Genomic DNA, 17,167 nt, shown 5'->3' on the forward strand with positions numbered 1-17,167 from the left:
AAGAAAATGCATGTAGCTCAGTGGTAATGTCCATCCGAGAGGTGCTACAGAAGACACAAGGTGATAGAAAAGCTGTGATTTGGGGTTACCGTCCTGTTGGAGTGCACACATTCTGAGGGAGAACCCGCCTCAAAGCAGCCTTAAAATGTTACTATATGAAATTCGAGCTTTTGCAGTTTTCTGCTTTGGTTACTGGTTTGCTGGTAGCAGTAGGGCACAGAGTAGGTAGAGGGCTGGGAGCTGATTTTTTTTTTCCCCATAAAAATCAAATCCCACCAGCTCTTGAGTTTGGCCTCTTTTGTAAAGCATGCAGCAAGCCTCAGAGTTTTGACGAGCTTCCTTGGGCACCCATAGGGCTTGAAGGGAGGCAGGGAGGAGATTCTTTGCTTTGCAGAAAACTACTGCAGCAAGATTGCAGCAAGCATTTGACTGGTTTGAAGGTACGTCCCTCTGAGGCGAAGCCAGGTCCCGTTCATTCACACTTCCCCGGCACCCAGTGTGCTGTAGACACTCAGTGTACACTTTACTGATACTTCCTTAGGTGAAGCTGGGCTCCTGTTCGCTTTTCTGAAGAGGCTCTGGGATACACCAGAAAAATCAACCAGGTAGCAGTCAGGAGAATTATATTCTAGACCCCGTTGGGTGTTCTTGAGCCCACAGCTTCAGTTGCCTCTCCTATAAAATGCTCTATCTCTATAAGTGAAGATCCCAGGCTTAGCTTTGATTGGCTTGTCGCGTGCCCACCTCTGCACAAATCGTTGTAGTGAGGGCAATGAGATGGGCGGTTTGTAGTCACTGGGGCATGGCTAGAGGGTAGAGGAGTGGAGGAGTATGTCATCCAAACCGCATGGGTTAAGAATAGGGGAGAGGTTGGTCCCCCTTCAAAACTGGGGCTCTTCCTAGAAGTAGGGTGAGAGACTGATTGGTATTTGTATCAGTTATCCATTGCCACCATAAAGCTGCGTAACAAATGACCTCTAATCTCATGGCTTATAAATTATATAGCTCATCATTTATTGAGATCAGGAGTCTGTGTGCCAGTGATTCATGCTGCTATGGAAGGTTCTCCTCATCTCCTCTGAACCTGCCATGTGTCTGGGAGTTGGCTACATGTTGGCTGATCTAGCTGGCGTGGCTGGGGTGACTTGACGCTGCCCCAGGTGTCTTTCATCCTCAGAGCAGGTAGACATGTTCCCATGATGATGGCAGAGGTGCAGCAGAGCCACCCAAAACCAGCAAGCACTTTTTCAAACTTCTGTTTGTGTCACGTGTGTGTACATTCCTTAGTTACATGGATGAACTCAGGATCCAGCGGTGAGGAAACCAGATCCTCCTTTCTGGGGGTGAGTTTCAAAGTCACATGAAAAGAGTGTGGATACAGGGAAGGGTAAAGAATTGAGGTCAATCAGGCATTAATCTCATATAGGGTCCCAGATCTTATAATTATCTACTATGAGCTGGTCCTTTGCTACAGCAAATTGGAAGGAGGTACATAAGATTAAGGATAGTTAAACTTTATTTGCTTCATTAAAAAAACAAACAAAAAACCACCAGTTGAATAAAATTTCCCCAGCTGGGAAATTGATCAGGAGACAGAGCACACAGTGAATTTCTGAATGGAAACATCTCCATCTATGGAGCAGCAATGCAGGATGCGTGCAAAGGTAGTGCATGAGTATACAGTTTCCATCCAGGGCCCTTCTGTGCAGAGGGCTCTGTGGTCAGCCATGGCTGGAGCATGAGATCATCCACCTTTGTCCAACTACCTTTCAGAAAGTGGTGACTGCCTAGCAGGACAGCCTAAGGGCAGGGACAGAGGGCCTGAGGTTTCAGAGACCTGTCACAAGCAAGACTTTGACACAGGGCTCCCTGCAACCACAACAGAGGGGCTCATGGTACATCCTGGACAGCTGAGGTACAAAGCTCCAGCCAGGTGCTATTTCAGAATCCTCTCCAGCAAAGGAAATGGTGCCCTGTATTGGGAGCCTTCATGGTTAAGACCAAAAAAGGCTAGGCTCCTGGCCTTCCCTTACCAATTGTCTCCCTTAAAGAGACATAGCTTCAGGAAAGGTACGGGGCCTCATGGGAAGAACCTAGATCCCAGAGCTTCATTAGAACCTGGTTCACATGTGATTTTCCCTACTTGTAGCAAGGCCCAGAATCAGGTGAAACAGAGCTAATTTGCCATAAAGACAAATCTTCCCATCTCCTCCCCAGCCCTCTCCTGCCTGTGAAGCTAGGCCTTTTTCCTGCCTTTCTTGTTTCTGCCTGCTGAGAGAGCCTCAGGAACCTGTACAGCTTTGTAGCACATATTTCAAAAGAAAAGAGAAATAACTGGGTACATTTTTACACCATAAGACCATTCCCTCTTTTACTTTTTAATTCAGCTTGTGAAGGAGAAAAGAAAAGCAGAGATACTGAAAATACTCTTCTATAAGTAAAAAGTAAGTACTGTCCAATTGTACCAAAAGGCCACAATACAGTGGCTTTAAAGAAAGAAGCCTATTTCTCTCGCGCGTAGTATCTCCAAGGGTCCAGCCTGGAGGGGCAGCTCTGCTCCAAGTTGTCACTCAGGGACCCAGGTTCCTTCAGCATTGTTGCTCTACCTCCCTCTACCATATTATCCTCTTCTGCATTGTTGTAGTTCCTTGTTGGCATAGCCTAGGAAGGCGGGAGAGAGAAAACCCAGGTCAACCAGTTTTCCTTAAAGCAAGTAAAGCGAAGTCAATATCGGATGCGTTACTTTTGCTACCTTTCCACTGGTGAGTGATTAGCCACATGGCCAAATTTAGCTTCCAAGGAGGCTGTGGAAATCTAGTTAGGAGCTGAGCGATTGTGTGCCTGAGAAAAATGGTAGAAGAGATCTGAGAGACAAGTAGTAGACTTTTACAATATTTTCTCAGGTCAGGGTATACGTTTAAGGAGTCCTACTATGTGCTGTGCATAATGTTTGTGCCTTTACATGCCTTGTCTCATTTATTTCACTGCACTCTGCAAAGCAGATCTTATTATCCGCAGTTTATATTCTTTTTATTTTCTGACAATGACAGCAATAGCAACTACCATCTATTGAATAACTACTATGAGGCAAGGATGTTGACACTTTGTATAAGATAGTTGATGTGATTCTCTTCAATACCCGCAGCCCCCTCCCTCATTGGCCTTGTTATTTGAGATTTACTTGGAAAAGCTTAGAGAACTAAGGTAACTTGCTCAAGGTTTCCAGCTTATAAGTGAAAGATTCAGGATTTGAACTCAGATCCATCTGCTCTCAAAGTTCATGATCTTTCTACCATATTGGAAAGAAGATTTTACAGTCACAAAATCAACTGTTCTGTACTGTATAAAGCTGAATCCTTCAAGTTCTCGACCTCTCTGAAGCCTCTTCATCTCACAACATTCCCAGATCGTACTGCTGAAATCTTGCCCTTCAAGACTCTACTATAACTATCAAGAGCCCAGTGTGAGATTCAAAACCAAAACTTTGGCTCCTTGTCACCGTGAAAAGTGACTGCAGCTCTCTAAGGGGTGGGGAGGGAATAGTGGAAGCCCAAGGGAAAGAAACATTGGTTAATATCTCAAAATTTGATCCTGCTCGATTGTCATGGAGGAAATCAGTGTGAGGTAGTGTAATGAGTCCAAGCAACATCTACCATGTTTCCCTGAAAATAAGGACCTAGCCGGAAACACGGTACCTCATCGGCTCCACGGGGATGGAGGCCCGACTAAATGAGATAATATATGAGGTCTGACAGTTAGGTTCACGAACTTGTTGCAGCGCTGTTTTGCTTTTTTGATATCAAAGGGATTATTCATTATGAATTTGTACCAACTGGACAAACAGTGAACCAAGTTTACTATTTGGAAGTGCTGAAGAGGCTGCGTCAAAAACTTAGTTGACCTGAACTTTTCGCCAACAATTCATGGCTCTTGCATCACGACAATGCACCAGCTCACACGACACTGTCTGTGAGGGAGTTTTTAGCCAGTAAACAAATAACTGGATTGGAACACCCTCCCTACTCACCTGATCTGGACCCCGGTGACTTCTTTCTTTACACGAAGATAAAGGAAATATTGAAAGGAAGCCATTTTGATGACCTTCAAGACATCAAGGATAATATGACAACAGCTCTGATGGTCATTCCAGAAAAAGAGTTCCAAAATGGCTTTGAAGGGTGGACTAGGCACTGGCATTGGTGCATAGCTTCCCAGGGGAAGTACTTCAAAGGTGACCATAGTGATATTCAGCAATGATGTATGTAGCATTTTTTCTAGGATGAGTTCACGAACTTAATTGTCAGACCTCGTATATAGCACCGTGGAGAGTGCCTGACCCGGAACAAACATGAAGAAGCCTGTCTCCTTTTGGTTCTGTGAGAAGCGTGTAGCTGTTTATCCAACCGAGCTCTGTCTTGGGAGGCCGTTTGGTGGGTGACTGGCCAGCACGCCAGCCAGTGCCAATGTACTTCACAGGCTGCCAAGACTTGTAATGCAGTAGCCAACCTAAATGCTGAAAGAAACCTGGCAGGGAGAGTTTGTGTCACCCCTGAGTCCCTTCTCCTGCCCCATCTTAAGGAAGAAAAAGATAAAAATACTTTACTGTATGGGTCTTCATTAAAATTTTGGTTGTGGCATTTTGGTGTTTCTTCTTAAACAATATGATATTTACCTGGCTACCCCAATCCCTGATATTTTGAGAGGCAGAACCAAGAAAAGTGCTTATGTGCATAACTGTCATTCTGTCCTCCACTTTCTTTAGTTTTGGAGGAATATTGTCCTGCAGTTGGACCCTTGTTAAGGGAACGAGGCTATTTTCTGTAAGGCAGGGGAGTGGTTAAATGATAAGTGTTGTATCCACACTTTCATACATTCCAGGATACCTGGAGTTCAGCCAGGTATCCTGGGTTTAAATCTTAGCTCCATCACTTGGACAAGTTGCCAAAGATCTCTCGCCTCAGTTTCCCCACTTATCAAATCAGACCATAATAGCAACTACCTCGTTAGGATACTGAGAGTATGAATGGGGGTCGCATTCATACGATTCCCGAGCCCAGTGTCAGAACAGAGCACGCATTCGCTAAAGGTGAGCTTGTACTCAGTACAGCACTGGGAGCGAGGCAGGAAGGTCATGTCCACACTCGAGCTGCTGGTATAACCAGGCACTCTCTTTCGCCAACCCCTGCCTCCTGTACCCAACTCCGTTCCAACTCCCCTGAGCTAGGGCTGCTACTGAACATTCACGCCTCTGCGAGTTTCCAGCCGTGTTCTCCTGCCCCAGAAATACTGGAACTTAACCCAGGCTTCAGTCCTTGTATCTCTGCAAAGCACAGGTCACTCAGCCGTCTGTGATACGGACTATCACAGTTTGTCGTGGTTCTCCAGAGGAACGAAACCGATACATATCCAGTTGACCCTTGGACAACATGAGGGCTGGGCCGCTGACCTCCTGGGCCCTTCAAACTCTGTGTACAACTACAGTCACCCATCCACGTACGCAGATTCCCAACTGTGGAGTTGACCCTTGAACAACGGGGGTTTGATCTTTGTGAGTCAATTGAGAAAACTCCATAGATAAGTGGACCCGTGCAGTTCAAACCCATGTTCAAGGGTCGACTGCATAGACTCATACATGCTATTGCTCATATATACTCATATATACCATACGTGAATAATAGGAGGTGTATGCTATTGGTTTGGTTGAACCAGTTTCCCATAATAAATCTCCTTTCGTGTGTGTGTGTGTGAAATATAAATACATATATATCCCTATGTGAATATTCATGTATATGAGTAACACGAGGTAAATATATATATGGAGATTTATATTGGGGAATTGGTTCATGCGATTATGGGGCCGAGCAAGTCCCACGATCTATTTGTCTGCAAGCTAGAAAGCCAGGAAAACTGGTGGTGTAACTCCAGGCTGAGTCTGAAGGCCTGAGAATCCGGGGAGCCAAGGTTGTAATTCCCAGTCTCTGGGCAGGAGAAGACAGCTGTCCCAGGCCAAGCAGGCAAGCAGGCAGGAAAGACATGCATCCTTCTTCCTCTGCTTTTTGTTGTGTTTAGTTCCTCAAAGAATTAGATGATTCCCACCCCCCCCTGGGGGGCAGGCGAGGGAAGCAAGCTACTGAATCCACCAATTCAAATGCTAATGTCATCCGGAAACACCTTCATAGACACACCCAGAATAATGTTTACTCCAAACATTCCAGGGGCCAGTCGAGTGGACACAGGATCAGCTGTCATTCTAGATGGCGGAAGACATCCTGCCCATTTCTATTGCAGAGGATGTCACTGGAATGGAAATAGCTCTGGTGCTTTCCTTCCTTCATTAAATGCATATGATTTACCCCTTCTGTGGACCAGGTGCTGGGCTACATATTGGGGATACAATAGTGAGCAGAGACGAGTTGATCTCTACACCAATTGGAGCTCGTTCTAGTCGAGGGAGACAGTTAATCCACAAGTAACTACGAAAGAGAATTTCATGTAATGATACAGGCTAAGATCATCCTCGAGAGGTGATGATAGCAAATGGATCAAGGGGTGCTCTGTTTTGATTGGGTCATCAGGAGGGAGTTTTTTGAGGAGGTGGCCTTTGATTGGAGAACCAAATGACAAGAAGGATCCAGATTTGCAACCAAAAATAAGAGCCTCTGGCAGAGAGAAAGCAGGGACAACAAGGTCCAGTGGTTCTGAGATGAAAAGCTTTGTGTGTTCAGGAACGGAAAGGAATCCTGTGCAAACTGCATTGAATAATGCCCCCCCCCAAAAAAAATTTGTATCCACTTGGAACAGTTAGACTGTGACCACACTTGGATATAGGGTCTCTGCAGCTGTCATGGAGTTACAGTGAGGTCATACTTAACTAACGTGGGTCTTAATCCAGTGACTGGTGTCCACATAAGAAGAGGGACATTTGGATGTATAGACATACCCAGAGAGGACGGCCCTCTGAAGCCAGAGGGAAATCCGGAGCGATGCAGCTACAAGGCACGAATACCAAGGATGGCAACAACCTCCAGAAGCTGGAAAAGACCAGGAAGCGTCCTCCGCTAGAGTCTTCAGGAGCATGGCTCTGCCGACGCTTGGATTTTAGATGTCTGGCCTCCAGAACTGTGAGGGAATACATTTCTGTTGTTTTAAGCTGCCCAGTTCGTGGTGATTTGTTATGGCAGCCCTAGGAAACTAATCCACTCTGTGATGGGTTCATAATAAGTGTGTAAGAGATAAAAATGGACAAATAGCCAGAGACCAGGTCATGCAGACCTTGGTGGCCATTGCAAATAATTTGGATTTTCTTTGCAAGTGTGATGGGAAGATTCATCACTCCATTTCTACATATTCTTGGACCAAAGACAGGGACAAATGAGGAATGGTGAAAGCTTTGCTTTGCTTGCTAGGTGAAATCCATCACCTGAGACCCAAGAATATCACCAGGTGAGAATGAGCTATAGGAACCTCTCCTTAAGATATCTTTGGCCCAGGGAAAGAAGGTAGGTGGGAGGCCACCTGCTAAGACCCTCAGATGTGCAGCTTGTTTTGGAAACTGGCTGTTACCTTGACTCTCTCCATTTCCATGGAAGCAAAGCTCCAGCCCCTTTCCCACCTGTGTAAGTGTCTGCGGCTAATTAAGAGAGAGACAGATGGAGGGAGGTACAGTTTAATTTTACAGCGTCGATTCCTTCAAGGCAATTAGGCTCACTGGAAGGAAAGCACCTTTTTCTTTCTTTCTTCTTCTTTTTAAATGAAGAAAAATCAAACTGGAGAGGACCAGCGTTGTTGAAAGGCTCACACATCTGTTTCCTGGTCTGCTTGTCAGCCATCTGCCCATGAGGTACCGGGGCTCGTTAGGTTAATGCATTCATTAATGGGGTTTTCAAGGCTGTTCAATGAATCTGTTATTTCTTTCACAAGGAGCTTTTTAATATACTAAGACAGGGAGCGCAGTGCACAGTGCCGAGAGTGGCCATGTAAGCATTTCTTCCCCCTCCTCTGGATCCAAATCAGAGGCCACCAGAAACACTGGGAAGAGAGTTTCATGAAAATTCCATTTCCTGGTTGTGGGAACTGTTCATCCACCACCAACCACATTCTTGTTGTTGAAATCATCTTGAAAGTAATTCTTTGAAGGACAGTTTTGTGCCCCCAGGCAACAACTCTGTGCCCACTCTTCACTTCTCTAAAACATCGGAGTCTAGTGGAGGAAGGAGGACGGTCAGGCAAACGCGTGGGTGTGGATGACGTACGCTCGTAGTCTTGCCTACGGGACATCCGATGAGCCAGTGCCCCTTTGCTTGCTTCCCTCTACCCCACAGAAATCCTTTCAGTTTCTTGAAGCCACCATGCTCCTTCCCACCTGAGAGCTTTTGCAAATGCTGCTCTGTAGCAGTTGCCTACTTCTGCAGAACAAACTACCCCAAAGCTTACGACGTAACAGCAACCATTTACGGGGCTCCTGATTCTGGATCAGCTGGGCAGCTCTGGTGCTTTGTGCTGCATTGCTTGGTCTCGGTCCGGCTTCCTTGGCAGGTCAGCTGGTGGAATAGGGTCTCGCAGGACCTCACTCAGTATCTGGCAATGAGCAGGCTGTTGGTTGTGAACATGGGAAGTGGCCTAGGGTGTCTCGTCCTCCAGGAGGCCCTCCTGGACTTCCTTCTTCACGTGGACGCAGGGTTCCAAGAGCCTGAGAGCAGAAGCTGTAGAACTAAAAGGCCAGGGTTAGGACTCGTGTCACATCACTTCTGCTATAGTCTCCCGGTCAAAGCCAAGGACAAGGCTGGGCCAGGTTCAGAGGGTGGGGAAATAGATTCCACCTGTTGGTGGATGGCAGTGCAAAACATTATGGCCATTTTGGGGGTATACCACGTGTTCCCTCACCTGAGATGCTCAAGAGCACATCTGCAAGGATGCCTTCCCTCGTCAGCTCTTCGTCCCAAGCAGATCAAGGGCCCTTCTCATGCCATTGAGGGCACACATGCTGGGTAGAGGGAAGTGACAAGAGAAGGAAGAAAGGAGAGAAGGATGGTTGGTTTGGATGAATGTCTCGTTTGTGCTTAGCAGGTTGCCTGGCACAGAATGGGTGCTCAATAAATGTCTGTTGGATTTCACCCAGATCTTTCATACGCCAGGAGACAAAATAGATGCATTGACTAGTTATTGTACTCCAGAAGTGTTCTGTGTAGCTTATATGTCTCGTATAATTTATTCCTCGTGATAAACCTAATTGTAGTTTATATTGTTCCCACCTAAGAATAGAGTTATAAGAGGTTAAGTGACAATCCTGAGGTCTCATAAACTCAGGTGTGTCTGATTCCAGAGCCCACCAATTTTCTCGTCCACTCCCCTCGTACCCCACGTACTAAACACTTTCTATGCTCAGGGAGTACCCAATGCCAGGTTCACCAAGAGACCAATTCAGAGTTGGGTGTGGAGAAAGATGTATTAGGTTGGTGCAAACGTAATTGCGGTTTTTGCAATTATTTTTAACCTTTTAAACCACAATAACGTTTGCACCAACCTATAGATTTTCCATGTGAGGCTCCACGATTCCTCTTCATAGGAGCTTCTCGCCACACCTGCACTGATCTGCTGAGAGCTGGAGGCCTCTAGGGCTGTTTTTATGTAGAACTTTTTGAGAAGCCATCACCCGTCCCAGCTGTTGGGACACCCACCTCATAATCTCTTTTCTCGGCTTGTCAGAAACAATAACCCTGGAATGTGTCCCTCGTTCTGAGCAGACGTAGACTAGTTCATCGTCTGCAAAGACACACATGGGAATGAATGGTTCTGGATCATGCCTGGGACATAATGAGGGCATGTGAGACTTTCAATAAGGAGGAAAGGGGGAAGGCGTATCTACCCAGCTATTGCCCGGATAGTCTCTCTGCTTTTGTGGCATTTTGCGCTGCATTCATTCAGTGACTATTTCTTGAGAACCTCATGTCCACTAGGGAGAAGCTGAACATTGCCTATGTAGCGATGAGCAAAATTCAGACCTGCCTTGCCGTCTGGGAACGCTGGTGGGAGAGACAGTTAATACTGAAGTGCATCAGCACGTGAAAACTGACAGCCATGATCCGTGTCATGGACCAAAGCCTAGTGAGGTGGGATCTGACCTCATCAGACGTGGGGGGCAGTTGGAGAGAACAGGAGGGAGACGGGAGGTCACTTCCCTTTAGTTCTCGACAAAAAGCCACATGCCTGCGCTGTGGTAGGCGCCGGGGCTCTGCCTGCTGTCCTCAGCTCTGGCTGAACATTAATCAATGTGGGGACAGGAGCGGGTGCTTCAAAAAAAATCTGTGTCTGAGCTGGCGGTTTGCGGGAAGGACCAAGGAATCTGAATGCTTTAAACACTCCCCCGTGTGATTCCGTGTATGGCTGGGCTTGATAGCCAGAGTCACACAGATGGAAAGATAAGGTCCCCTGCTCTCAAAGCACTCAGAATCTAGTGGGAGAATATAGATGTGAAAATGGAAAATTATAAAGCAGCGTGGTCAGTGCGGTGATACAGTGAGGGCGGGGGTCCCTGAGAGAACCTGAGGGAATCGAGAGGCGACACCTCACTCAGTGTTGAAAGACAAATGACAGAGGGTCCAGTGTGAATGCAGGGCGAGGACTCCTCAGCCCTGGTTCTCAGACCAGCTCAGAGGTCTCACTCCAAATACTCATACGACTGGCTGTTCTATTCAACTGTATTTATGCTTTCATGTAATTTGTGGGATTATTTGGTCACTATCCGCCCTCGTTAGTCGAATGTCCACCTCACGAGGACCGGGGCCATGTCTGTTTCTGATTCTCCCTTATATTTCCACTGTGCAGCACATGCCTCATGCCTATTTGGGGGTCACGAAATGACTGAACCAATTGCTGGAAGAGCAATTGGTATATGAGTGACGCAGTCAGTTGTGCGTTTTAGAAACATGCCTTTGGCTGCCGTGTGGGGAAGGGACTGGAGGAGATGAAATGAAGGAGGGAGTAACCTTCCAAGTGGGGGCAGAAACGGAATCGGTTAGGAAGGCATTTGTCCGCTAGGGCTAGAAGGGCCTGGTGATTCAGCAGTTGTGCTGGGGGACAAGAGGACGCCGAAGTAAATGACTCTGCCACATTTGTGGCTCGAATGACCCGTGAGCTGGTGTTCGCATGCGAGCGAGCAGGGAGAGCCTGGGAAAGGACGGGTCAGGGTCGGGGTCATCGGGCGTGGCCACCTCGAGTGGGAGGTGCCACTGAATCTCTTCTGAAGTCCAAGGCGGATTTCAGAGCATTTTTCTACGGGAACTTGATGGCATTGGGAACTTGGCACCTAGAGCTTTCTTCTGGAAGACTGAAAGATGGGGCTCTCACGTCGTCGTGAAGCTAACTCACGCCACGTTAAGCAGTGCGTGGTGTTGTGGGGATGTGAGCGCGTCAGTAGCAGATTCCGGGGTTCCTAATGGCGTTGACATTCTGGATCTTCAGGCAGCCCTAGAATTTATGGAAAGGGGGACTTTGCCTTGAAAGATGGCATCCTCCAGGGTTATTTGCATGACCAGGAAGAGAAACCCAACTGAAACTGTCGTAAGCCTGGAAAATGGGTGTTAAGGGGTCTGAGCCGGGGCCACACTTGCCAGAACACAGTACTATGATCCATAAGTGACGTCCGCCCTGGACCCAGAGGGGGCAAATGGGGTGTATTTTTGCCCACTCAGTCCTGAAACCAAAGCTTTCCCCTGCTGGCCTTTCCGAAGCATTGGATCATGTCTAATGGACTTAGCTTCTACCCCGGCTCAGCCGCCAGCTGTGGGTTACGATTTAACCTTAGTGAAGTTGTTTCACAGGCCTGAGCTTGACAGTTTCCTAATCTGTCAAGTAGGATTAAAATCAGGGTTCTTGAAATGAGGAAAGAGACCTGAAACTGTGACAGTCTCCATGAATTTACATAAATTCACACATGTAATAAGGTGGGACGTTGTTGTAAGTGTGACTGAAACAGCAGTAAAGATTTCTTGTCGCCGGAGACACATTAATTCAAAGGCATATTGATAAGAATTTAATTTTAAAAGTATAGAGGATCTTTAAAAATTTGCAAGAGGAAAGAAAAGAAAAGGTCTCCATAAAACGATCAAATAAATAAATCAGGAGAGAAAGAGAAAGAGAGAGGAAGACGGTTGGGGGGGAGAGGGAGAGAAAGAAAGGAGGGTAAGGGGGGGGAGAAAGAAAAGGAAGGGAGAGGGAAAGAGAAAAGGAGAAATGAAGAAAGAGAAAAAAAGAAAAAAAAGGAAGAAAGAAAGTGCTGTAGACCAGTGAAGCAGAGTGGAAATTGGCGTCACTCTTTTGTAGCTTTGTCGGCAATATGTACCAAGGGTCTTCATGATGTTTACGCCCTTTGACACAGTAATTTTCCGTCAGGTAACTCATTGCAGGGCTGGATGGTAAATATTGCAGGCTTTGTGGGCCTTGCAGGTTCTGCCGCACATACTCCGGTCTACACTGCAGAACAAAAGCAGCTGTGGACAGTAGGTGACTGGGGGGAATGGCAGTATTCCAGGAAAACTTTATTAATACAGAAACAGGCGACAGCCAGTGGGGTCCATAGGCAACACCCTGCAATCCCCTGATGGAGATCGAGAAAATAGTTTTAGGAGTGGTCTAAATTCAAACTTCTCACTACAGAGAGATCTTTAGTCTAGAAGATTCTCATCTCAGTTTTATTTATATTAGCAAAATATTGGCACAGCTTGAATGGTCATCAGGAGGGGGCGTGATTAATCTAGAAAGTTTCATCCGATGAAATATTATGCGGGCATTAAAATGCTGTTGATGAATCATTGATACCAACAGGAAGCGATGCTTCATAGATTAGTGTGTGAGCAATTGGTTATTTATAATAATTACGCTAATGCTGGTGGCTAATATACACACGTAGCACACATCGTATCACTTAACTCTCCAGGCAGCCCGATGAAATATCCTTTGTATTGTAATTACTTGCCTTGTGCAGAAGCTGATGCTAATAAACATTAAGTAATTGAGCCAAAGCTTCGCTGCTAGTAGGTGGCAGAGTTGGGATTTGAACACGGGTCTACTTCCCTGCTGAAAGCAAACAAACACACTAATAAAAATTCCCAGTTAAACCCTGTGTGCTGAGAAGACCAGGAGAAAAGACACCCCAAGGCTGATACCGGCTCTCTTGAGTGGTGGGGATAGACAGAATGTTTCTCGCCATGTTCAATCGTTTTGCTAATGAGACTGCATCAGTTTTAATAATGAAGAAACAATACCTGTATTTTGTAAGGAAGCCAAGGATGGCCGAGTGCTGGGTGTGCCTGTGGCGGGAGAAGTGTTCATTTGGGGGGGGGGGGGGCTTGATATTCTGTTGGGGCTGCCCTGACCCTCCCAGTCCTGCTCTTGTTTGTGAAAAGGACACGAAGTTGTCCTTCCGTCTGTTCCAGGTGGAGTTTCTATTTCTCGTGTGTGTCTCGTGTGGACTGTTGGCCCTCTCTGATGCCGTCCTCGGGTTCAGTTGCCAATCCCTAACTGTCTTTCTCTCTCCTCTCTCCCTGTCTCTGCTCTCTCCTTCCCTTCACCACCCACCTGTCCCATTGTCCAGCCGACAAGGTCAATGATGACTTCTACTCCAAACGCCGGCACCTGGCCGAGCTGGCCGCAAAGGGGAGCCTACCCCTACACCCCGTAAGAGCGGAGGAGGAGCCGCGGGCCCTCAGCCCAGAGCAGGGCCCCGCCAAGCAGAACGGACAGAAGTCTCGCACCAACAAGATGCCCCCACACCCCCTGGCCTACAATTCCACCGCCAACTTCAAGGGTTGGGACCCCAACGAGCAGTCTCTCCGGCGGCAGGCTTACGGCAACAAAGGCAAGCTGGGCACGGCCGAGTCAGGCTCCAGCGACCCCTTGGGGACTCGCACCCAGCACTACCCACCCCCACAGCCGTACTTCATCACCAACAGCAAAACAGAAGTGACTGTCTGAGCTTTTGCTTCAGAGCGTCCTGGAGACCACACTCAACTGAGAGGCAAAAAAACATCCCCGCCCGCCCCCTCCCTGGTCCACCCCCGACAGCCACCCACTCACTCACCCTCCATACCAACCAACCAGAAACCTGCTGGGGACATGGAATCACGCGTTTCCTGGGTCATGCCTAACACGTGTCGGTGGGCGGCTGAGCAGGACCGAAGCATGGACGTCCAGCAATACAGCAGAGGGAAACTGAGGCACGCTCTTTCGACTTCAGGCCCAAGGTGGCCGGCTCACATGCCCAAACCATGGGGCTAATTTTTCTTTTCCTCTGAACTTGAAACTGAAAAATCCATGATGAAAAATAACAGTAGCACAATTTAGAGAAATTGTCCATTTGAGCACATATACCACTTGCCACGTGCTGTCTGTTTCTGGGTGAGCGAGCCCAGGTAGAAGGGGGCAGAGAATGAGGTGGGCACTGGAGAAGAGTGTGTTTGAGAAGCGGCGTCGTTTGGGAGGCAACTGTGCACATGATAAGCCTTTTCTAAGCCGGAGGAGTGGTGACCCGGATACACACTTTTGACGAGTGTGAGACAGTAATGAACCCCAACCATTCTATTTACAGTCCTTTTCATATCAGCAATGTGGGAAGCAAAAAACAACATTCACTCAAACTCAGAAAAAAATAAATGACTCTGAACCCACCGACACTGATTGGGAAGAACGTTTGAGAACACCCCTCAGGATTGTGCACATGGAGACAGGGGGAATAGGCTTCTGTGGCGGGGAGAGGGTCCAGAGAGTATTACGTAACTTTATTTTAAGAAAAGAAAAATGAAATATAAGCCCACTACAAAAGAGCCGACAACAGCAAAGTAACTCTTGCCCCAAATTTCCGAGGCTTAGGTCTATCAACAATGACATCAAGGAAAAAAAAAAATCACAGATGAAAAGTCTGTAAGAGGTGAGACGGGGACCCGAACCTCTGAAGTGTGGTGTGTCCCCCTCGCCGCCAAGACAAGACACAGACACACACACCAGCCCTCTGTTAACTGTCGGTCCCCTGAGTCCCTTCCTTTCAGCCCGTTACCGCCGCCGCTGCCGAACTTCAACTGCTTTGGACTGAAAAATGTCATAAGCGTGGGTGGTGCCTTCAGTGTGTCACTGTTTAACGACAGTCTTGTTTCCCAAGTGCAACCTGTGTTCTCTTCACCCCCCTCCGTCCTGTTTTTCTGCAGTAGTAGGTGTCTCCATCCTCCCATTGTTGGTGAGCCCACCCCAACACACCCTCTGAGGGGCTGCTGCAGTGTCAGGGGGACCTAAAGACTGAGACCTCCCTACCCCCCACATTGTCAGAAATCCATGAGTTCTACCATTTTCTAGCTCCCCAAACTGTCAGGCATTTCTGCGTCCCCCAGTTCCCACGGACCCTCCAAATGCCCTCTCCAACGTGTTCATCTCCCACCCAGAACTCTCTGAGGATGTTTTCAGATGGGTTCTCCAGCCCTTGGGTGTCTGGGCAAAGGCAATTTTCGGACTAATTCTCTTTGTTTAGTGGAAGCCCAAGAAGGTTGCTGAGAGAGAGGAGATTTTCACGTAAGGTGAGATGTTTTCAACCAGTCCCTGAAGGTCTTAGCTAATTAACAGGAGCCTGTGAGAGACCCCCTAGCAGTTTTGGTTTCAGAAGCTGCCCCTGGTCTGGTCCATCAAGACTCAGAGCACTTCCTGGGACGCGGACCTCCAGCGTCTCCCTCACCCATCTCCCCACTCTGACATCGTGGATTCAGAGGAAGCAGGTGTTCGTTCTCCTTTTCACTCCCAGCTGATCTGGTGACTCTGACAATGCATCTTGGTCTCCCATCGGAAACACGAGGAATAGGGGCTAGATCAAGCTTCTCAAGCTTTTTGAAATAGCAGAACCTCTGCCCATTAAAAAAAAAAAAATGAAATCATGCACAGAAGCCCCTATAGAAGACCCCCTTTTATAATGAGGCTCTGTGCTGCATGAAGCAGGGGTGGGAGATTTAGTGTCCACTTTCTCAGTCTTTCCCCTGAGACCCCAGCGCTCCCCCCAGAGCGGAGTAAACACCGCTGGCCTTGGAACTGATTCATTTTTTAACACATTTAACTTTTAAAAGGAAAACCTTCTGCCATCATCACAAATAGAAAACCAGTATCAGTCACCCTAAGTAGAAAGTAAGTATAAAACTAAGTACAGAGAAGTGACTGTTAAGTTCTAGCTACATACTATTGTCTGTGGAAGGCTCTGAACCTACAGCCTGGCTTTTGTGTTTTTTCTCTCTCTCTCTCTCTCTCTCTCTCTGTCTCTCTCTGTCTCTCTCTCTTTCTCTCTCTCTCTCTCTCTCTGTCTCTCCCCTCCTTCCTCCCCCTCCCTCCCTTTTCTTTATCAAAACGAGATCAGATGTTAAAGAGTTGGCAAAGATATACCAGCATCTAATGGAGACTTTCTCCTTGAAGCAACCAGATGGACCGACCAAAATGCAAAGGGAACCATGTTGTGTGTGACTCAGTGTTAACTAGTGCTATACCCGTGTACTTCTCATAGTCATTTTGCGTACGCTAGTGGTTCACAGCCCATACTTCAGGAAATACGGGCTTGGCTCATCTCTGAGTTTCCCTCCAGCTCCAAAGGTCTGTAATCCTGGTCTCCCTTTTGGCTCATATTTGATCCTAGCCCTCCTCTCACCTTTATCCCAACCCTGATCAAGGACCTTTCTTGGTCTCTGAATCTGCAGGATTATATTGATTTTCCACGTTCCTTATCTCCTGAGATAATGTCATCCAGTGAGTTTCATTAGTGGGGGCCCTGCAGCTATAATTTTGGCAGGAAAGTTGTGGCATGGTCGAAAGGATGTAGCAGTGATGGCAGTCCCAGAAGAATGGCACTTTCCAGTTGGCTTTGGGAGCCCAACCAAGAGGAGAAGTGTGGCCAGGGAAGTTTATTCTTTGGCTTCCCCTAGAGAGGGTGGACAGACCTCGTGATGCTGAAAGAGTATCATGAGGGATGACGCAGGGAACCGTGTCTGCCAAGGGTCCAATAGCCCAAGTGGGGAGACATAGAAGAGAGAAACCAGAAGGAAGCAGAGGCTGACTCTCCCTTCCCCCTCCATGCCCTGTCACTAATCTCGACTGGCCTTTAGCTGTCCCTGACTTCCAACCCAGTGGGTCCAGTCTGACTGCCCTTTGC

General features: G+C 47.5%; 1 protein-coding gene across 2 annotated transcripts in view; it reads left to right on the plus strand.

Annotated features, from left to right (window-relative positions):
* SHISA9 (shisa family member 9) overlaps positions 1-16,298 on the plus strand; it is a 249,423-nt gene extending 233,125 nt beyond the window's left edge. For both annotated transcript variants that reach the window (XM_033102092.1, XM_033102093.1), the window contains one exon: positions 13,592-16,298. In XM_033102092.1, coding sequence (XP_032957983.1) covers positions 13,592-13,971 — 380 coding nt within the window. In that variant the 3' untranslated portion in view covers positions 13,972-16,298. The remainder of the gene's footprint in view (positions 1-13,591) is intronic.
* Positions 16,299-17,167: the final 869 nt, after the last annotated feature.

This window comes from Rhinolophus ferrumequinum (assembly GCF_004115265.2).
Source record: "Rhinolophus ferrumequinum isolate MPI-CBG mRhiFer1 chromosome 15 unlocalized genomic scaffold, mRhiFer1_v1.p scaffold_54_arrow_ctg1_1, whole genome shotgun sequence".
Lineage (NCBI taxonomy): Eukaryota > Metazoa > Chordata > Mammalia > Chiroptera > Rhinolophidae > Rhinolophus > Rhinolophus ferrumequinum.